Below are 21,604 nucleotides of genomic sequence, written 5' to 3' on the forward strand. Positions count from 1 at the left end.
TCTGGTTCCTCGTTGCGGCTGCGAAAGGTTCCGCCGAGAAGCAAGGAGAGGCCCTCGAAATGTCCCGAGAGGGATGATGATAACTGGACTGATGCGGCAGCGATCGCCTTTCCGAAGCGGCCTTGGCGAGTGCACATGCAAGCCGCCATCACGCCCGTTGGACCCTGAAATAAGCAAACTTTCAAGACTTTCGGACGGGTGCTGCGGCTTGCGGCATGGTCAGCCAAAAACAGCAATGATGAGGGAGGGACATCCAAGATGGACAAGGCAAGCGAGAGAAGAAGCGACACGCAGTTAGAGAGAAGGACGCCTCGGGCCAACGAAAGGTAAAGACAGCCAGGAGTTTGATCCGGTATCTTTCAAAGTATATGCCGCGCCACCTTGTCTCTAGGTAGTACAAATGGTACATCGGTGCTTTTGTTTTGTGTGATGCCTCTCACCTGAAAAGGGCAGAGAACACTGTGAGGATGCCCCTCCACTGCCCCTCCCCCTCCTCCCATCCTTTCCCCTTCCATGACTCCTATTGGATCCAGGTGCTGCTCCTTATCGATCGTTCCTTGCGATACGGGTAGACGTTACAGGGATGGTGCCAGCAACCTGCCGTGATAGCACAGATTGTGGTCCACAAATGCGAGAATGCAATCGCACCATGAGGTGAGAGCGAGGGCGTCGGTGTCAGGAAGATTGGAAAAGTGTATACGTAGCGCAGGCCTCGACGTGAGACTTCTGGCCGTGTGGTGGCCAAGCGGGCTCCATCAGAGCGGGTCCGGAGAGCCCGCAGTGACGTCATGCTGGTGGATACCCACTCGAGACACTAGTGTACAGACAATGTGAAGGGTTCAGAAGTCAATGTGACAGGCCGGATTCTCGGGTGATTGGACCAGGAGGGCTCCGCAAGACGGGCCGAAGGAACTTCCGCAGCATCGGCTGGCTTAGGTAATGCGCTTGTGGCGGCAATGAACCGGGCGCTTGGAAAGGGGTCGGGCCCGGAAGGCCTCGGGCGTGTCTAAGGTACGGTTTTTCTGACACCGGTTCCGCATGACAGGGCTTGTCTCACTGCCTGCTAATTAAGCACGGCTGGCATGGCCTTGAAGAAAAAAGTCGATTCGAGAGTCTAGCAATGCTGATCCTTGGCAACTGCCCACAGAAGGCCGTTTTCCTGCCAACATATCTGGGCTAACAGCGACTGACTCGGCGAATGACGTCTCGTTGCGGCTTCTCCATGTCATTGCGGACAGGACCACAATTCCACAACATCTCCAGGCCATCCACATACGTTGTACCCGCCGCCACGGGCACGTTGCTCCGCGGTCTGTCCCTCATCAACATTTGTGGGTGAACTGGCTGCTCCCACCCTCCCTGTTGAGGGACGGGCGCAATACGCACAGTATCTCCTCATAGGGTCCGAGGAGTGGGAGGGCACGAGGAACAATGGAGCATAGGCAACGGGACAATGAAGCATATGGCCAAATGTTCGACTCGTACAGTATGTGTTGGTCAATTCGACACATTCCCCAAGTATCCACTGCGTTCCCAGCGACGTGTGCGACGCATTGCAGGCTCACTGCGCGAGGTAAGGTCAAATAGGGTGGGCAGGCAGGCAGGCCGCAGGCAGGCAAGGCATGGTGGGCATGGTGGGCATTCTCACAGGCTCGGGACGACCTCTTGATGCGCGTTTTATCATCCATAGCCTTTTGTCTCTCTGTTTTCCTGCGCCTCGCCGTCTTCTCCTGCGCAGCTACGCCATCGGTCAGCTTTGCCGAGACGTGGCAGGACGTTGGCCGAACAGAAACAGGCCGTGGTCCGGCGCTATCGCTATCGCGTCCCGCTGCCACCACGCGCGCTACTCGCCATTCGCATTGTGATGCCGTCACCGTCCGCCGTCTCTGTACTTATATGCACGCCCCCCTTGCAACTCCCCTTGCCATCCAGTTTTGTCTGCCATAAGTCCACCAGAGACAGTTTGGACATACGGGCCTTGTCATTCCTCATAAACCTGCTGCATGTTTTAGCTAGATCCTATTCGCCTGTTGTAGCTTGTTGGGTAGAAAATAGCATGGACAACGACAGGCGAGAATGAGAGGAGGGAAACAAGTACCAGGAGCCCATGGTACTACTACTCTGCAGACACCAAGGAGGCTGAGGGGCTCCACGAGGGAATAATGGAGGGTCATGGTTTCAATGGACTGGCGTGACTGGATGGCCAGAGCACGAAGGTGGATTCTGGGAGACGCCGCTCACTTGCTAATAATCAATCATACATCCATCCATCCTTGGAGCTGCGTTTCACCCTTGATAATGGGCAACGCAGGCTAGGCCGGCAGGTAGTAACCAAAGCGCCTTCGCGTGCGAGGTGCGTGTGCATCTCCCTTTTATCCCTCATTCGTCTTGCAATATGCCTCATTCCTCATTCCTATTTTACGATACCTTCGGGCAGGATTCCCCGATACCAAACACTAAAATGGAAACCCGAACAGGTCAGGGGTCATGGCGCTTATTGAAGGTTGACGAAGAGGCCGCCATCAACGAGCAACTGTGCACCGGTAACATAACCGCTGAGCTCTTCACAGGCCAAGAAGACGGCCGGGCCGGCAAGGTCGGACGGCACTCCGGTGCGGCCCAGAGGAATGCGGGACTCCATGTATGTGCGCTTGGCATCATCTGAGAGATCTTCATCGTTGAGCTGGGTCTTGATGGTGCCAGGGAGCAACGCGTTGCAGCGAATTTTATGCTTGCCCAGAGCAACAGCGGTGCTCTGCATCAAACTGAGGACACCGGCCTTGGTGGGAGTGTAATGTGTTTGCAGACCGCCACCGACGAGGGCAGAAATGGATGAAATGCCTATGATGCTGCCTCCCGGGGGCGACTGCTGGCTCATCTGGCGAGCAGCAGCTTGTACGACATAGAAAGCACCGTCGAGGTTGGTGCGGACAGTTTTGGTAAAGAGGTCTGGCGTCAAGTCGAGAAACTCGGCAAAGGTGCAGATGCCAGCGTTAGAGACACAGACGTCGAGGCGGCCGTTGCCCGAGTGCTTAACGGCGAGAGCCACCAGCTGGGCGGCGGTCTCGGGCTCGCGAACGTCACCAACTTGATGAGCGAAGCGTCCGGCGTTAGGGTTCGCCGTTCTCAGAGAAGCTGCCTCGGATTCGAGAGAATCGAGATGAGGTTGGTCCTTCCCAAGGCCCAGGTGGTTGACGACCACATTGGCTCCTTGTTTGAGGTATTCAAGACAGATGGCACGTCCTATACCGGTGGTACCCCCAGTGATGATGGCGGTCTTGCCGGCGAGAAGGTTGGTTGGGGCCATATTGATGTCAATTGCCTACGCAGTAGTTCGGGACGTCGCACAGAAGCTGGAGGAGGTGAGGTTGATTTTATGTCGGGTGCGGGGTGTTCTTGGGCGGCAAGGGTGTCGGAGGATTTAGTTGGTTCGACGGCGAGGGGACGGCGACACGGGTGAGGAGAAGCCGGAGGGGTTAGACAAGATCGATCGTAGCCTACTTCAGATTGATGGCGTGCAAGATGGTTCGTTGACTCTCTTCCGGCTGTCTTCTCTCGATTGAAGCGTGTACATTCTGACACGGGTGGGCGAGTGGCTGGCCGGCAGAGTATTTGTAGCTGCGGACGATCGTGTGGTGGTGTGGGTGACGGCGGTGGAGGAGGCGGAGACGCGGGAGGAGCACGAGGGGTTAATGTGCAGCGAGGCTGGTTCTCTGGAGCACCGACGAACCGAGTCACGATGCCCAAGTTGGTATACAAGGTAAGGTAGGTACCTAGGTAAGGTAAGGTAGGTACTAATTAGGTGCCTAAACTTAGGTGAGGCAGGTCAGTACTTTTGGTAATCTTTGTTGCCAGTAGGAATGCACCTTAAGGTAGGTAGGTAGGTGGGTAGCAAAGAATGCGCAGGCATCGTGTCTTTCTGTCAGAAAACATCATCGAGGCTACCTTACCTACCTTACCTACCTTACCTACTCAACCTAAGGTAAGATAGGTAAGATAGTGCCGTCCCCAGAAGGTGTCTGAGGTGCCCAGGCACAGCCCGTCTATTCCACCTCAGTGTCCCCTCCTCCAGATCACTTCCATAGTGTAAGGTGCCTGGGCTGCCTTGGGTACCTGATGTCAGGTTCCATTCACTGCACCGTGAGCCCCTTAAAACCCCCACCATGGACCCACTACGAGCTGTGTCCATTCTCTACTTAGTGTCACTCACCCCGCGTCCTCGGGCCTCATTACAGCGAGCCAACCCCACCAAGCACAGCCGGGAGTCCCTCGTCCTAACAACGTCCACGCCGCTGAGACGGCCTTTGCTCCGCGACCTTGGGCGACACGACGCCATTTATTCATCGCCTGTCTCGGATTATCCGGTGCGTCATGCCCTTCGGGTGTCCCGATGGATATCATCTCTCTCAGCCACTTAATCACTGCCATGGTTAGACTGCTGCTGGCCGTCCAGATCAAGGCACACTTCTGATGTCAAATTCGGCAGAGACCGAAGGCATCGGGAACAAAGAACACAGTGAGCCGACATTAACATCCAATTCATTTCCATTGCTACAGCATTATGAGAGTATTCATGGCCGCTGGTTGCGGCACTGTCCCAAGGGTCTCGTTTGTAATGGCTCCCCGCCGAGGACAGTACTTAGCGCTCCACCACCGTTCGCCTCTATATTTCATGACCGTGCATGCCGTTCGCCTCTATTCTCTCCTTGTACTTCAAGCGCCATTCGTGACGTTCGCAGCCGCCTGCTCCTCTTCCGTCTTCAAAGGCCTCTCCTATCTTACTGTTAGTCTTGCTACAATCGCATGTGGGTGGGTAGCTAGTTTCTTACGATGCTGGTGCTGAGCAGCGCCTTGCCTGGAATCAACTTTGACCTCACGGCGGGGTTCAACGTCAAGCCAAAGCCAGGCTTATCCAAGTCTGCCGTTGTAAGATATCCCTTGGTGGGAATGGGCTCGTCCAGGAAGAGATCACCGAACACGGGAAGCACGCTCTTGCCATCTGGGGAGTTGGCCAGGTACTCTTGGAATGGCGTGTTGGGCTGTGAGATGACAAAATGGTAACTGTACGGGCCACTGGCGTGAGGAACAACAGGAATGTCATAGGCGGACGCCATCGCCGAAACCTTGAGCAGCTCTGTCAGGCCACCCAGCCACATGACGTCGGGCTGGATGATGTCGAGGTTGCGGCCCTCGATAAGCTTGCGGAACCCAAACCGTGAGTACTCGTGCTCGCCCGTTGTGAACTTGATGGTCGGGTGTGCCCGCTTGATCTGCTCGAAGCCGTCCGTATCGTCGGGAGACAGACACTCCTCCCACCAGTTGATGTTAAGATCCTCGCATGCCTTCGCAATCTCGATTGTGTAGGGCACGTTCAGACTCATGTAACAGTCCACCATGATGGGGAAGTCGGGGCCGACACTCTCACGGTGCTTGCGCAGGAACTCGACATTCTTCTTCAGCCCAACATGTCCCTCGTCTGGGCAGTAGGGGAGAGGAACCTTGCCGCCCCAGAAGCCCATCTCCTTGGCCGCAGCCGGCTCAGGGCCAGTGCAGTAAAAATCGAGTCGCTCCTTGGTGGCACCACCGATAAGTCTATAGACAGGCTCATTTCTCAACTTGCCCAGCAAATCCCAAATGGCCAAGTCAATGACGGAAATGACGGCGAGGGGCAGACCCTTGCGGCCGTAAAACATGGAGCCTCGGTACATCTGCTCGAACAGCAGGTTCGTGTTGCGTGGATCGGCACCGATGAGGAAGCGCTCGAAGTGCTGGTGGACGAGCCAGCAAGCCGGAGGACCTGTGCGTCATGTATTAGCAAATTAGTTTCTCCGTCGTCTCGCCCAAGAAAGGCGTCGCGGATACACCCATCTTACCTCCGAAGCCAGTAGCAATTCCAACGGTGCCATCTGAAGATTCAATCTCGACGAGAAACGAGCCCAGGACGTTGATGCCCCAGCTCGTTCTGGAATTGCGGTATTGCTCCCATCGCGAGCAAGGCGTGGAGATGGGGCTGTCAATCAACCTGTTGAAAATCAGTGTCAGTCGCGCTTCTGTGACACGTCGTACCGCTGCAGTCGGAGCGACGTGGTGGGAAGCTTACCAGTGGCCGCCCTTCACATTGTGGTAGTCGCCTCCGGAGCCGACGCCGCCAATAACGAAGGTCCGAATCTCCTTGATGGAGGGGAATGACCTCACGGACGCCATTGTGTCACTCACTGTATGGCTCTTGCTGAGGGGGTGGAAGTGGTGGTGAAGAGGGAGTGACGCGCTGCGGGACAATTACGAGAGCCACGATGCGGTTGAAGAAAAGCGATTGAGGGGGGAAAGAAAATGTGAGGGGAAGAGAAATACACCAGCGTCTTTTTAAGAATAATTGGAGGAAGTCGCCATGCGGTATGCGGGCGGGCTTACGAAACAGACAAGCCGAGCTGGATACGAAGGGAGGGGATATGAAAAAAACAAGAGACAGCTTATCAGACGACGGAACCTAGGCGGCCAGGCAAGAAGCAACTAGGCAAAACCGGCAACGGCAACATGATCAGGTTAGTGGGGGTAAACAAGGCATGGCTGGGCCGAGAGTCTCGTGGACTAAGCTCGTGCTGCCTCACTGACTGAGGTAAGGTAGTGAGCGGTGGACTGGGGGTTTTTGGAGATCGGTGTCAGATGTCCCGACAGGCGGAATTGGATCCATTGATACTCGGCATGGGGGTTCGGAAGCTCCAGCGTACGCTCAGGGCACGAAGGACCCTCCTTGCCTCAGGTCCACTGCAGTGTGCTTAGGTAGGTACGAAGTCCTTCCCTCTCCGTGCGTCGGCCGGGCTCCGATCAACTGCTGGCGTGGGCAGCAACTCGAAGGATATGACCAGCCAGGTTGATGTCGTTCCGGCGGATGCAAGACGCGCCGAGTTCGGCATGGAACACGGCATGGAACACGGCATGGAACACGGCATGGAACACAAGCTTCTCTGCTCGACCAACAACGAACTCAATCGAGTAAGTAGCACAAGGCTCGACTAAATGCCCTGCAGGCGCTCGCCAATCGGACATTTCAATGTATGACTGGGCTTGCGGAAGGCGATGGCGGATGAGTCTGCGTCTCTCAGAGTCAATTCGGGTGAGCTCTGTTCCGTACGAATCCCAGCCATGGTCTCGTGACAATTGGCATTCGGGGAATGGGACAGCTCTGCCCGAGATCTAGTCCGGGACCTTTGGATAGGTAGGCTGCTTCTCCTGAGGCATCAACAGGTGCTTTCCTCCACTGCGGAGGACTCCAGGTCCGGTCGCAGCCCGACTTAGGAGGCCGGCGGTAGCCGTCTCCGCACCACGACTCCCGTCCAGGTCTGCCCGGCGCCGGCGGATCGCACATGGCGGCCACAGTTGTGTCATCTCGTGATTTATCACGTGGAGCCTGCCATTTGCGGCTATGTTACTGCAGTGTGGTCGTACCTAAGGTAGGCAATGGAATTTCCTTGCCTCGGCCTGGCGCAGCCGCCAGATGACGGATCTCAAGCCACCTCCATATTCTGTCCGCGTGGCCTCCACAGTTTGCTTACCGCGTAGGTGCCCAGGAGTTTTGGCATTCCATCTGTTGGAGTCTGTCCAATCCGAGGCGCCCGTTTCTTCTCCGCCTCCACACTCACCTCCGCACCCCTCGCGGGCCTCTCCGCTTCGCTTCCCCTCCCCCGAATTCCCTCCCCTCATCCACCTTCCCCTCGCCGCCATTCCATTCCCTGTCCACTGCTGCCGTCCGGGGTTGTCACATCATTTTCTTCTGTTCGGCCTGCGGCACGTGTGGGACGAAAAACAAAAATACCCCGAGCCTCCTCTTGCCCTCCGCCCCAGCCTCCTGTTCCTGTGCCCTTTTTTTCCCACCCTCTGCTCAACATTACCCCGAGCTTCCCAAGCTTCTCCCGAAGTTTGCGTTGCGAATCGCACAAACGCCTGCAACTCCAGCGAATTTGCCGCCCTCGCTGCGCGCGTCATACCCAACCACGCATCTTGCCTTGCCTTGCACCCGCGCACCCGACGACTGCCTTGCGCTGCGTCGCGTCGCCCATCCGACCCGCGCACCTGAGGATGCAGCACAATGGCGGACACGCTCTCAGCAGCCGGTCACCGCCTGCAGCCAACACCACCAAGTCTCTCCAGAATCTGAACCAGGACCAGAACCAGTCGCAGACCCAATTCCAGACCCAGTCCCTGAACGACCAGGACTCTGACGACGGCAACCAGCTGCATAGCGCTGATGAAAACGATCTCGACCAGGACGATCAGGATGTCACCCGTCTTGGGAAGCGCAAGAGACCCATATCTGTCTCGTAAGTCATTCACTGTTCTGTTCCGTTCCATTCCCCTTGCCCGTCCACTTACTTCTCCTTCCGTCCTGTCTCCATTCTATCCCTATCCCAATCCCGTCACTGCCCAACAACAACCTTGCTTAGGTTGACCGTCCCGTACTCGCTCTGCTCCGTCCTTCCTGCCCTACCTTTACTGTGCTTTGTCTTTGTTTAAACCAAGTCAGAGCCTTGCCCGTTTTCTGGATACCTGCCTCGCCTCTCTGTCTGATATCCCCCCCCCCCCCCCCACACACCTCGCCGCCTCATTCCTGCTCTTACCCGCCTGCTTGTCTCTGATATGCCCCTTGTGCTCTGCCGTCCCCGTCTTCCCCATGTCACCGTCTCCAGAGCATGTGCCTTCCGAGCAAAATACCGAAGCTAACAACCCAATTCCAAGGTGCGAGCTGTGTAAGCAAAGAAAGGTACCGTTGCGTCCACTTCAGCTTCCTTTTCCGCTCCCCTCCATTTCCCCCTTACCCACCTCCACAGTTGCTGTACCCAGTTTCTCCTCGATCCTCCGTCGTGGTACCTTCATTACCACCGTAGTGTTGGCAAGCTCAAAGCGTACACCGCGTTGTTCATTTTGATTTGCGGCCTTATAGGCATCCGTTGGAAGACGCAAGGGCGCTGCAGCTGACCGACCTCGGCTTTACAGGTAAAATGCGACCGTGGCCAGCCTTCCTGCGGCTGGTGTAGTCGCAATGGTGCTCTTTGCGAATACAAGGAGCGTAAGAAGCCTGGACTTCGCGCAGGCTACGGCCGGGAACTTGAGCAACGCCTGGATAAGCTCGAGGAAATCCTCAGAGCGCATGCCGAGATCCTTCAGGCAACTCTGACTTCCAGCCAACACAATGGCACGGCGCCAAGTATACGAAACAGCAACCCAAGTCTACCCAGTGACCACGGCACTCCACGAGAAGCCGCGAATTTGTTTCGCCCGTCAGAGTCGATCAGGACGCCACAGGCTGAGACTGCCCTCTTCTTGCAAAAGCCGTCCACTTATCCGCCCTCAACGCAGTCTATGGAGTTTGGCATGCCTCCCCCGACGCCTTCAATGCATGAATTTCAGGGGCAGATGCCCATGAGCAGTATGCCCGCACCTCCGAGCCATGTGGCTGCCATGTCCCACCCAAGCAGTGCGGCTCAAGAGTACTACGGCACGAACCAGACGCAACTCCACTCGCCTGACGTTCCAATGGCCCAGAGTCAGACCTCAACTACACCAGATCAAGAGCTTCCACCTTACGACTTGCTCTATGCCCTGGTAGACCTATATTTCAAGCACATCAACACATGGTGCCCGATTCTGCACAGGAAAACGACCCTTGATTCTCTATTCGGACCCTCCACTCTTGAAGAGACCGATCGCATCCTTCTCCACGCCATCGTAGCCACCACCCTGCGCTACTCAACCGATTCGAGACTCACGGAGGACAGCCGGCAGCACTATCATTCCATATCCAAACAAAGAGTCTTGCTGTATGGCATGGAAAATTCTTCGGTTAAGGCTCTCCAAGCGTTGGTGATTCTGGCCCTCGATCTATCAGGGAGCAGCAATGGCCCGCCAGGGTGGAATATCATGGCTTTGATCACAAGATCGGTTGTGCAACTGGGTTTGGCTGTTGAGAGCACATCCTTCTCAGTCTCGCCCAACTTTACATCAATTTATACATTGAGGGCCATGATTCTCCCGGAGCCAAAGGACTTCATCGAAGAAGAGTCACGACGGCGGCTATTCTGGATGATATATCTTCTGGATCGCTATGCCACATTGGCAACCGCCTTCGAGTTCGCACTTGATGATAAAGAAATCGACCGCACATTGCCCTGCAGAGATGATTTGTGGATCAAGAACCAAAAGGTCGAGACGCGGTGGTTTCGTACGCAAGACCATCCTGAGGATACGAACCCCGAGTATGACATCAACAAGCCGGAGAATCTCGGTGCTTTCTCGTATTACATTGAGATCTTGGCCATCCTCTCCAAGATCCACAAGTTCTTGAAGCAGCCTGTGGATATCAGTGCGTTGAGCGATGTTGAGCAGTGGCAAATGCGGTACAAGGAGTTGGACAACATGCTCACATCGTGGAAATTCGGTCTCCCCGGTGAATACGGCAATATGGCGAAATTGTTCCAGCCTGGCAATAAGACGCTCAACTGTGGCTGGGTCATGCTACACGCCACATACCACACAGCAGTCATCAGACTGCACTCGTCAGCGGCATATCCAACGACCCGGTCTCCTATATTCACCCCTTCTTACAGTGCTTCACAGAGATGCCACGGCGCAGTCGAGAACATAGCCGCACTAGGCGAATTCGTCGTGAACAATGGCCTGCTGGCGAAGCTGGGTCCCCCTTTCGCATTTACACTCTGGGTGGCCTCTCGTTTGCTCTTAGTCCACGGGTCAACCGTAGAACACAAACTCTCACCTCAAATCCAGTTTTTCGTGGAAACCCTTCGCGAGATGGGGAGATATTGGCCAGTGGCAGCGCGCTATTGCGGCCTTCTACAACGCGTCTTGGACGAACACCGCGACAGCGAGCGACAGGGAGACGGCGTCACCCCGAGCTCAGTCAAGATACTAGCCGACATGCGCCGGACGGCTTTTGACCTCGACTTTCTGATTTCGCGGCAGCCTCGCGCGAACGGGGTGCCCAACCACAGCCGCTTACCAAGCGTTACGCCCGCACGAACACCGGCGCCAAATGAGCTCGAGTATTTGGATGTCTTTGACTTTTTCAATGTGCCACGTTTGCCGGTAGGCAATGAGAACATCGCCGGTATCCAGCATGCGGCTGGCGGGCCCAGTGGGCAAAATGGAGCATCATCGGGGGTTGATGCAAACAGCGAGAACGGCGGCTCCAGCGGACCAGCTCCTCCGGGCAACGAATTCAACATTACGAATTTTATGGTGGACGCGAACAGCGACTGGCTCTTTAAGCAGGAGGGAGCTAAATTTCTCACATGAATCACACCCGAACATTGGAATTAGGGGGGTGGTTTTCGATTAGCGTGCTGCTGGTTGAGTGCTGTTCTGGCAACGTAACGCATGGCCAGGTAATTATTTTAGTTCTTGCATTAGCCCGATACCTGTCTGTTTTGTGTTTGTAGGTAAGATGGGTTGACTCAATCAAGGGTTGACTATGCAAGTATGTGTGTATGATAATGACGGATCTCACGGTTGTCTCAGACCCTGGGCGACTGGTCTCAGTCCAACAGTTGTTGAGCTACAGCTGTTGAAAATTCGAAGAACAAGCATTTGAAGCCGAAGCTTTTGATCGGTTTGAAGTTGTGTTACTAGTATGGGGCGGGCGGATGCTGGGTATTGGAGAACTGCCTACTGAGGATCTGACGGGGTGAGAATCCTATGATACAACAAGGTTGCGCTGAGGCATTTGTCAATAAAATGAAGGGTATATATTCATTATTTGCTTCGTAGCCAACCCAAGTGTCTGCTGGGCATTAGACAGCAAAATATTTCCCAGTCCCCCGTCCGAGCCTGACCGATCGCAACGCGACAATGCCTTATGATCATGCGCCACAACACCGCTGAAAAGATGTATACAACATGTAGGGTAGCAGGATTTATCAGCCACAGCACACACTTGGCTCCTCAATGCCTGGAGCCTTTGGACCTGGTGCTGTTGGTGCGTCGAGGGTGATGCGGCAGACAAGCCAGTCGCACAGGAACTTGCCCAGGCCGGCTCCGATGATGATTGAGATGATGAGGTATCCGTTGTAATACATTGCCAGCAACATGACGATGTAGGCCAGGCCGAAGGTGGCGGCGTGAATTATTGAGCGAATAAATTGTTGCAGGGGGGATGCGCGGAAGACGAGCGTCTGAGGCGCCACGACGGCGGGAGGGTCGCAGCAATTGGTTTCTTTCGGGATGCGAGCTTGCAGCTCAGCAGCGCGTGCTTGGAACTGGCGTTGAATGAGGGCATCGTATTCTTTGCCCAGTCTGCGAAAGACTTCGAGGAAAACAGTGAGGAGACCGACGCCGATACAGCTGGCAGCGAACATGCCGGCATTTTTGATCTGCCACGATTCGGCAAGGAAGCCTGTCAGGGGCAAAGGTCAGCGAGAATTCGTTCGAGGTTGAGATGTCACACAATTGCGAGCATGCTCGTATAAGGTAGGCTAGGCAGTCAGTGCCCATTAGGTAGGTTGGTTATACGCACAAGCGTCAACTGTGTACCAGTTCCACAGCATGGACATCTTGCAGTCCGCCGAGGAACTGCTCATAGAGCTGTGATCCATTATGCCGCGAGGTCTGTGGCTCTATTTCCGTAGCGTGTCGATTCTGAAGTTGCAGGAACTTCAGCCCCAGAAGGTTGCGATGTTCGGTTTCTGAGTGGTGGTAGCAAAGCGCAATTCGATCGGGGACGGTGGCAGCTCATACGACCGGCGCCGCAGGGAGGAGTCGGGGCCGGGGTGGCTTATTATCTATGCGAAGACGGAAGGCTGAAAGGTTGGAGCGCAGGGTGAGCGAGAGGATTAAAATGCCCCGCAACGAGAGGAAAGATGCACGGGCGAGTTCGGCAGCAAGCAGACATGCAGTGGGTTCGGGTGAACCGAACAGTGGGAAACGCGACCAGCAGAAGCTCTGGGTCGCGGGGGAGTCGATCCTGGTAAGCTAAGTGGTGCGCAAGTTTCAAGACAGGCGGGAACAAGGGTCCAGATTTGGGACTGGAGAGTTGACGTGCCCTTAGAGAAGTGACTTTATGATTGGTGGCAGAAGAAATCAGAGTTGAGGTGGCAGTGACAGGTGCTTTGCCAAGTCGAATTGCCAAGTTGGGTTGCCACTGGCCATCGTGAGGTGAGCGCGGAGGGGACCCTCTAACTTGCTCACGCTAAGCCGGTTCGGAGGTTAACTGCGTAAGGTACCTCCATATAGTACGGAAAAGGTACCACGAAAAACCGTGGACAGATGCGGGTGGGTACCGTTTCCCGCTGGGCAACCTATTCAAAGTTGACAATTCAAACTGCAATTGAAAAATGTAGCGCGATGCACTTGCTCAAACACCACCATGAGATAATTAGAGCAGAGTGGTAGGGGCAGGAATCTGGCATGGCGCATCTTATTGATGCTATCAAGGTGCAAGAAGAAATGTGAATGCGCTCTGAGCCTCAACTTCTTCTATGGAGAACAAGTGGGCCTTGGAATCGCACCTGTTCAGTGTTCCCGTAGTGTAGTGTCCGTGCCAACCCCACTGCGGCCTCCTTAGTGGATCGACGCCCCCGGCCCGGGCCCGCTTTCCGGCAGAAACTTGCTCAAAGATGCTCACTTCGGACTTGCTCATTCCACGTTTCCCTCACTTCAAGTTCCGTGTTTCTGGATCGGGTCAGCTAACTTCTTGGCTCCCATCTTAAGACCAACAGCGACATATCAGTGCGTCCTGTGGATTCACCTGCTTCACTACGGTCAGTCCCTAGCCGGATATTGCTTCTTCAATGTCTCAGTCCATCCTCCGCTGATGTGATTGATATGGCCTCAAGCCTTGCTCAGCGAGGACGTGGATGAACCCCGCTGTTGCTCTGCGTCAAGGCAGAACCACACGGCTTTCATCCATGGACCTCGCCATGGCCAGGCCCTGTCTCTCCCTTCACCGCGGGCTCCAGCCTGGGTCTGGACCTTAGCCAACTGGCTCATCATAGCTCTCCCATTCTTGATGACACACAAACTTGCTCAAAAAGAAAGTCAACAACCGCCGAAGCGGCCCTAGTATGGGGCATATGGCTATCAAGATAACTCCGCTTCTCATCCCGGATCGAAACACCGCGGAGCCGCCCCAACCCGGAAACATACCAAGACCCTTACATTAACTGACCAACCCCATAAACTCTCTCAAATCCCGCCTCGTCCCGTTTTTCCCATGCAGAGAATGCGACGGTACTTACCTAGTACCGTTGCCACATCGTCCCCTGGGCCTTAAGAGAAATGCGTCGCCGGATGTCGCTATCTAGTCCACCGTCATCTCAAAGTCTCTCGTCCCAGAACGACCAACAGCTCCCGTATTAGGTTTTTCCCACGCCACGACCATCGTCGGCAATACAGCACAGTCCTCGCTCGATTATCGTCATCCTACTTCCTCACTATCTCGCCATCAAGCCTCCTTTCCTCGGCAATACTTCGCGACGGCAGAACGACACGCGAACGGCCTCGTTCTTTATGCAACCCTACATTGCGCTGCAAGTCAACCTACGTAGACGGCGCTGAGCGCTGACGTCTCGCAAGCTTGCCCCCATTTCAGGCGCCGACCTACCGACAAGCTGGGCATCTCTTACAGAATGGACTATCATCTTAGGAGCCAGTTGGCAGCTCGCCATATCCAGAACCTCAGCGAAGCCTCGTCCTTAGAGCCTCATTGGGGTTATGCAGACCGAGCTGTCCCCTGCACCAACGATGCTGGATCATGCGCATATCTTGATCTTGTTTACGGCTCCCACGACCGGGGTATGTTATACGTTGGTATTCTATGGATCATCATTGGCGGCATTCTTTTGATCTGGGCCATTGGAAGACGGGCCATTCCATCCCTCTCCGAGGAAGACGTCCTTCGTGCTGCCCTCCTAGAAGACACACGCGCGAGCAAGAGCTTCGTCCACCGCCTCCGCCAAGCCACCTCTTCTGCGGTTAACCGCTATCTCCTTCCCGACTGTGTCCGACCCATCTTTGGACGCACCACGCGTCTTCAGGTATTAATCCTGACCGTATTGGCTGGTTACCTTCTGGTTTTCTCCTTCGTCGGCATGATCTACACCACTTGGGTAACGCCCGTCAAGAAAATGCCAGGGGTCTACAACACTCGAACTTCTCTCGGCCCCTGGTCTGATCGTCTCGGAATCCTTGCCTACGCTCTCACGCCCTTGACCGTTCTCTTTGCTACCAGAGAGTCGATCCTCTCTCTTCTCACCGGAGTCCCCTACCAGAACTTCAACTTCCTTCACCGCTGGCTAGGATACATCATTGTCATTCAGTCAAGTCTGCACACTATCGCGTGGTTAGTGGTCGAAGTTCGACTGTACCAGCCTCAACCGTCCGTCGCAAATGAGTGGATCTCCCAGCTATACATGATCTGGGGCTGCATCGCCCTGTTCTTCCTCATGGCACTCTACGTCCTAAGTCTGCCTCCGGTTATTCGTCTGACGGGATATGAGTTCTTCCGGAAGTCTCACTATGTTCTTGCAATGCTATACATTGGAGCTTGTATCGGTCACTGGAAGAATCTCGAGTGCTTTATGATTCCATCTCTCGTTCTTTGGTTCCTGGATCGCGCTGCCCGTGGTATCAGAACGGCTCTACTACACCATAACTTCATCGAGGGCAAGGGCATGGGCTTCTCTGCTGCCCAGGCTGCCTTGACGATTTTCCCGGACGCGGAGGACGGCGATGTCGTCCGACTCGACTTCGAACATCCTCATGACGCATGGCACATCGGCCAGCACTTCTATCTGTGTTTCTCCGAAAGCAGTATTTGGCAGTCTCACCCGTTCACTCCTCTTAACGCGCCCCTGACGGTGAACGGAAAGACGAAGCATTCATACATTTTCCGTGCCAAGGGCGGCGAGACCAGAAAGGTGGCCGAGATCGCCGCACGAAAGCTTGCCGCCCTCTCCGGCGACAAGGAACATGCTGCGCCCACGACGCCAGTGATACTGACGGGGCCATACGGAGACCCAATCATTCGAAATATCACCTCGGATGTCAACATTCTCTGCGTCGCTGGTGGTACTGGAGTGACGTACGTTCTTCCGGCTTTGATAAGCCTCAAGAGGCACTCGGGGAATTCTCGGAAGCTCGAGCTTGTCTGGGTCGTAAGACACATGAGCGACGTTGCTTGGATCAAACCCGAACTTGATGCCCTAGAGACCAGTGATGGTCCAAAGGTGGTTATCCGCATCTTTGCAACGCGCGATGCTCGCAGTCAACCCCCGAGCCGATCTAGCAAGGCCATTGAGGCTTCTGAATCTGGATCTACGTCGGAGGACGCAGCTGGTTCCGATGAGAAGCAGGCTCAAGTATTGTCACGCGTTGTGACGGAGACGACGAGCGGCGAAGCCTCTGGGCATCCCCAGCTAGACACCATTGTTCGGAACTTCGTGGATAATACTGCCTCTGGTAGAACGGCCGTATTTGCCAGTGGCCCTGGTGGCCTGATGTCCGGCATGCGTGTTGCGGTCTCGAAGTGCAACTCAGTGAGTAGGGTATGGAGAGGAGAGGAGCGGTATAATGTGACCCTTATCCATGACGAGCGTATGGAAAGGTGATGATTGACGGTTACGTGCTCGGGGTTCCTGAGGCTTTGTTGTTCAAATTCATCAGTCTTGATACCATTTTTCATAACTAGAAGACTTAGACCGGTGCAACATACCCAAAAGTGTTGGTACAGCACTATTACAAGGCACTTGCTTCGACTTCTTTCATTCGTATTCGATCCCTCAGCCAGCACATTCTGTGCGTGTTTCTGGGGATGGCTTACCATGAAGTCGTCTTCCTTTTTCTTTGACGAGGAGTTTAACAGACACTAGACATTACGTACATTTGCATAGGAAGTGGTAGGCATAAACGAGGCGCATCGCGGTCAAGGCGTTGGTCACATACAAGCGGTACGGAGAATTTAACGACGTAACTCCATCTATGTCATCTTGAGAATGGTCTTGACTGGATAGTGCCATTGTTGAGAGTGGCATCAGTCTGGCTATCTGCACTCAGGCGTTCACAGCATGGCTCAGAGGCCCTTCCAGGTCGGAATCATGGCCATTCCACAAAGGAACATGCGTATCGTGAAGAACGTGGGCTGACACAATTGTCTGATGATGATCATGCCTCGGACCTGCCCTCCAGCAGGCTTGGGTTCATGTCGATGAACTTCTCGCATCTCGCTCGTTTCTATCTCCATATTCCCTGCCAGAAAGCGAGCTTCGTCATTGCAGGTATCTCATGATCCAGGGACATCACTGTGGTTTGAAGCGGGATGACCACCCAAACACACCGGATTGTGCGGTGAGTTTGACTCTCAGAACTGTAGCATTGCATGTACTTGGGCCCATCGCTATCACATGCGTTTCTACGAATGTTCCGGTGAGAGTAGTCCGGGAACCTTGGCGTCGAAACTATGCTTGCGAGGGAGGCAAAGGCCTCCTATTCCGGGGAGATAATCCGTGCGAAGATATCAAGGTTCCGGCAGCACACATCTAACGGTGGTGTTCCATCGCTCCAACGCGTTTGACCATGGATGACATGGCAGTCTATCAGAGACACTCGTAGTGATCCATTAGAATACTCCCGACTGCTCTATGAGTGCAGTGCTGCGTCAAACCAGAAACGGGGAGGGCGCGCTGGGAGACTATGAGTTTGCGCGATAGGTACCGGTGGGCTTCCAATTGAATATGTTACGCTATACTACCTCTGTGCAAGGGTCAGTGTGCACATAAGAGGGGGCTTATTCCATGTGTTGAAAGCCTTCACATGTTTTAAATCCCCATCTGCGTCCCACATGTCTTCTTCTCCCAAGGGAACAGGCGCACGCTGGATATCGTAGTGCCACAGCAAATTCGCGAGTATCAGCCTGAGCTCCAGGTAGCTCAGATGTCTGCCTATGCATCCTCGTGGGCCGAGAGAAAATGGCTGACTGGATTCCTTGTTCTCACTAGCAAAAGCAGACTCTATCCATCTCTCCGGAACGAAGTCATTGGGGCGGGAGAAGTTGTAGGGCGAGTGAGTCGCTGCCCAGCTGTATACAGATACCGTAGTTCCGCCAGGAAGGAACTGGTTGGCAACGGTGTCGCCGTGCTCCGGCACAGTACGCGTGAGACCCGTCGGCACAGGTGGAAAGATGCGCAACGCCTCGTCAATACACGCATTCATGTAAGGAAGTTTCTGAAGATCCAGGAACTTCATGTCTTCGGCAGATGCAAAACTGGATCGTATCTCTTCCGTGAGTCTCTTATACGCGTGTGGGGTGCGCATAAGCCACATCGTCAGGCCCGAGAGAAGAGAAGCTGTGGTCTCGGAACCAGCAACTATGAACAGGGCGCTGTTGAGGATGATCTCGTCCTGGCTGACTCCGCCCTTTTCGTTCTGGCGGAGAATGTAATATAGAAAATCTCGGTGCTCTCTCCGGAGGCCCTCGTCAATTCGCCTACCATTATTGTCAGCAGTTATAGTGGCAGGTGTCTGGGAAATTCCTTACTTGAGGCACTTTTCTCTGCTCAGCTCCAAGTGGCGGAATCTTTTCTCTCTGAGATCACTTGGAATGAGATTAACAAGCACCTTCTGCAGAAGACTTCCGGTCTTGAACATTCGCCTCGTAGCCTGCTCGTACGCCCCAGCCTTGATGGTCTGTGTGATGAGGGATACCCATGAATGGAAGACACCGTCTTTGAGACACCCGAACGGTTCGCCGAAAGCCATGTCACCTATGATATCGAACGTTGTGAAGTCTTGAACGCAGGTGATTAGACGGATTTTTCCATGGAATCAATCGATGAAAACCCACTGAACCAGTCGCAAATATTGATCGCCGTGTGGCTGTCAGAGAACGGTCTCAGCTTATCGACGAAGAGATTTACATAGCCGCGGATGATGCTCTCTTGCTCCAGTAATGCCTTCTGGCTAAAGGCGTGCGAGAGCGCTCGCCTTTGGCGGGTATGGTTTGCATCATCAGCCATGGTCAATGTTGTAGATCCCGGTATGTCCTGCACGGATCCGACGCTGTGGAATTGATTAGCGCACGCGTCCGGTGTCAGCCTTTCCAGCATATGTCAACGTCAGGTATCTCACTGGATAGCTACAGAATGTTAGTTCTCCAATTTCCTAGGTTCTGGACGAATGTGGTGCCTCAACTTGACGTACGGTCTTTATGGAATTGGGGGTGCCCTTGGCGGTGGCCATATATGTCCTTCCATGCTTGTGGCTCCGTGAAGGAAAGCTCATTTGGCATAATTCGGACGATTGGGCCTATTAATTGTCAAGACTGATTCCCATGATCATGCAGGTAACTGACCATATTTCAGATGCAGCTGGTGGACATCAAATGGCCACCGTCCTCGGAAAAGGCCCCAGATGCTGTATACCTATATCCGGATCAATCTGAAGTGTCAAGACTGTGTTTGAGACTACCTACTGGTGAGATTCTCGCCAACAAGGGCCCGGGATATCTAGCAAGAGGGTGGATGAAGACATTGTATATGCATGCCCAAGCAGTATACAAAATGACCTGCCAACATCAGGGGTCGGCGACAACGTGAGATAGATGACTGCTTACGATGGAGATGGCAGTACAGGAGGCCCAAGTCAGTCCTGGGAGGATTTCCATAGTGTGGATTGCAGAATAACGTTCAAGCACTATTCAATCGCTGATGTATGCTATGAGAAGGGGATTATCTCAATTCAACCGGGATTGTGCGAAAACGGAGATGGTGCCCATAAGAGCTAACAAAGAAACGTCATTTGAAATCTGTAGACAATTTTAACATTGCAGCGTCTCGAACTCATATATGCTCAACGGATATCATCAGGCAGTGGGCGATCAGAGCCGACTAATTAAAACTAGACCTGGGTGTAGATGGGAAGGGAAATACTTATCCGGCGTAGAACCTAGATCGTGCTAGATTTATATGATAAATTACTAGACCCTATAGACGCTAAAGGGGGTGTATAGAGGTAAACTATAAGTAATATAACTAATTAGTATAGCTATAGTTAGCTTTATATAGTAGCTTTTATAAGCTTTTATATTATATTAATATTTATAATATAGCTTTTATATAATAAATACTATTATTTAAGGATATTTACTAACATATTTGATGGATTATAGAATTTAATATAAATACTTTATTATTTATTCTTAATAAAGAAACTCTTATATTACGTTAAATTATACTTTAGTTAAATAAATAAACAAAATAATAATAATATTAGCTATGTAATAAAAAGCTATATAATATATTAAGATATATGTAATAAATTTAATAATTATAAAGCTTAAGATATTTTTTAAGCTTTTATAGCTTAATATTTATATTAAATATAAATAACTCTTTAGTTAATAAGTAGTAGTAATAAGTAGTAGTAATAAGTAACAATAGTTAAATAGATAAAACTATTAAATTACTATTATATAAGTAATAGTTAGAAGAGACTAAAGAGTTAAATAAAGGTATTTATTTCCTAAAAGAATATTACGCTCTTAGTATACTTTATATCTTAAACATATTAAGCTTATATAGTTTATATAACTTATTCTTTAGTGAATATTTATTAAAGCTCCTTTATAAAGTATATAGTATATTATTAGATACTTTATCATATACCTCTTTAGCTATATAAGTAGTTAATAAGAGTTTTATATTTAAGAGTAACATTTATTTAAATTAAAATAAATATAATAATAATATAGGATTATTTGAGGTATACTAAAGAGCGTTCTTAAAAGAACTATAAAACGCTTTTTTATATAAAGTTATGAGAAAGCTTTTTAATTTATAATATATTATTAATATTATATAAATATATAAACTATATTAGTATTAAATAAACTAAATAAGTAAACATTCTCTTAATATAAATAAAAATGTAATTTTCTATAAGTTTTTTTATAGAATTTCTATTTCTTTATATATCTTAACCTTTATATCTTATAAATATTATTTTATTATTACTTATAAGATCTTTTCTATTACTTATATAGTAATTTATTCTCTTTTTATTTTTTCCATTTTTACTTTTTTATAAGTTTTTTTTTCTTTTTCTTACGTTTTTAATTTTTATATTATAACATTATATTTATATAATAATAAGCTCTAGCTATATAAACTATTCAACTATTATAAAGTAGTTATAAATATATTATAAAACTAAAAATACTTAATAAGTTTATTAAAATAATAAAGCTAATAAACTTATCAATAAGGACAATTAGTTATTAATTAAGACTTTATCTTCTTAGGATAAAAATTATAATAAGTATTATTAAGTTTATAGTTATAATACAGCCCCCCTATAAAAAGACTATAGCAAAATTCACCTTATATGCAGGCATAATTCTAGAAACACTATATAAGTACTTTAACTTATACCCTCTACTGATTAAGGAAAATAGTATAAAAACCTTATATATTCCTACTAGTAGGTAAACCTTTATATAAAGTTAAACGCACGCCCTAGCTAAATAGACTAGTAGAATAGTAGTAACGCTAGCTATATAGCATAAAGCTAGTAGTAGTAGCATTATATATAGTAGGGCTAATTATAT

At 51.5% G+C, this 21,604-nt stretch overlaps 6 protein-coding genes across 6 annotated transcripts; 2 read left to right on the plus strand and 4 right to left on the minus strand.

Moving 5' to 3' along the window:
• Window positions 1-2,494: 2,494 nt before the first annotated feature.
• DHG2-1 (L-rhamnose-1-dehydrogenase) lies at window positions 2,495-3,307 on the minus strand (the record flags this gene model as incomplete). Its single annotated transcript, XM_032027926.1, has 1 exon — window positions 2,495-3,307. The coding sequence occupies one exon, from the start codon at window positions 3,305-3,307 to the stop codon at window positions 2,495-2,497; it is 813 nt and encodes a 270-aa protein (XP_031875752.1).
• A 1,406-nt stretch (window positions 3,308-4,713) lies between these two features.
• rhmD (L-rhamnonate dehydratase) lies at window positions 4,714-6,204 on the minus strand (the record flags this gene model as incomplete). Its single annotated transcript, XM_032027925.1, has 4 exons — window positions 4,714-4,773; window positions 4,830-5,797; window positions 5,874-6,022; window positions 6,101-6,204. The coding sequence occupies 4 exons, from the start codon at window positions 6,202-6,204 to the stop codon at window positions 4,714-4,716; spliced, it is 1,281 nt and encodes a 426-aa protein (XP_031875751.1).
• Window positions 6,205-8,076: 1,872 nt separating this feature from the next.
• On the plus strand, window positions 8,077-11,307 carry CGGC5_v015614 (putative transcriptional regulatory protein; the record flags this gene model as incomplete). The annotated part of the gene is made up of 3 exons (XM_032027924.1): window positions 8,077-8,318; window positions 8,734-8,758; window positions 8,992-11,307. The coding sequence occupies 3 exons, from the start codon at window positions 8,077-8,079 to the stop codon at window positions 11,305-11,307; spliced, it is 2,583 nt and encodes an 860-aa protein (XP_031875750.1).
• Window positions 11,308-11,927: 620 nt separating this feature from the next.
• Window positions 11,928-12,560, minus strand: ctr4-1 (Copper transport protein ctr4; the record flags this gene model as incomplete). The annotated part of the gene is made up of 2 exons (XM_032027923.2): window positions 11,928-12,403; window positions 12,524-12,560. 2 exons carry the CDS (start codon window positions 12,558-12,560, stop codon window positions 11,928-11,930), a joined length of 513 nt encoding a protein of 170 aa, XP_031875749.2.
• A 2,073-nt stretch (window positions 12,561-14,633) lies between these two features.
• Window positions 14,634-16,613, plus strand: FRE2-2 (Ferric/cupric reductase transmembrane component 2; the record flags this gene model as incomplete). Its single annotated transcript, XM_032027921.1, has 1 exon — window positions 14,634-16,613. The coding sequence occupies one exon, from the start codon at window positions 14,634-14,636 to the stop codon at window positions 16,611-16,613; it is 1,980 nt and encodes a 659-aa protein (XP_031875740.1).
• Window positions 16,614-17,748: 1,135 nt separating this feature from the next.
• Window positions 17,749-19,663, minus strand: ATR14 (Cytochrome P450 monooxygenase ATR14; the record flags this gene model as incomplete). Its single annotated transcript, XM_032027919.1, has 5 exons — window positions 19,072-19,127; window positions 19,201-19,305; window positions 19,352-19,421; window positions 19,472-19,564; window positions 19,613-19,663. The coding sequence occupies 5 exons, from the start codon at window positions 19,661-19,663 to the stop codon at window positions 19,072-19,074; spliced, it is 375 nt and encodes a 124-aa protein (XP_031875741.1).
• Window positions 19,664-21,604: the final 1,941 nt, after the last annotated feature.

This window comes from Colletotrichum fructicola, assembly GCF_000319635.2.
Source record: "Colletotrichum fructicola Nara gc5 chromosome Unknown KSG_Nara_v1_contig10, whole genome shotgun sequence".
Lineage (NCBI taxonomy): Eukaryota > Fungi > Ascomycota > Sordariomycetes > Glomerellales > Glomerellaceae > Colletotrichum > Colletotrichum fructicola.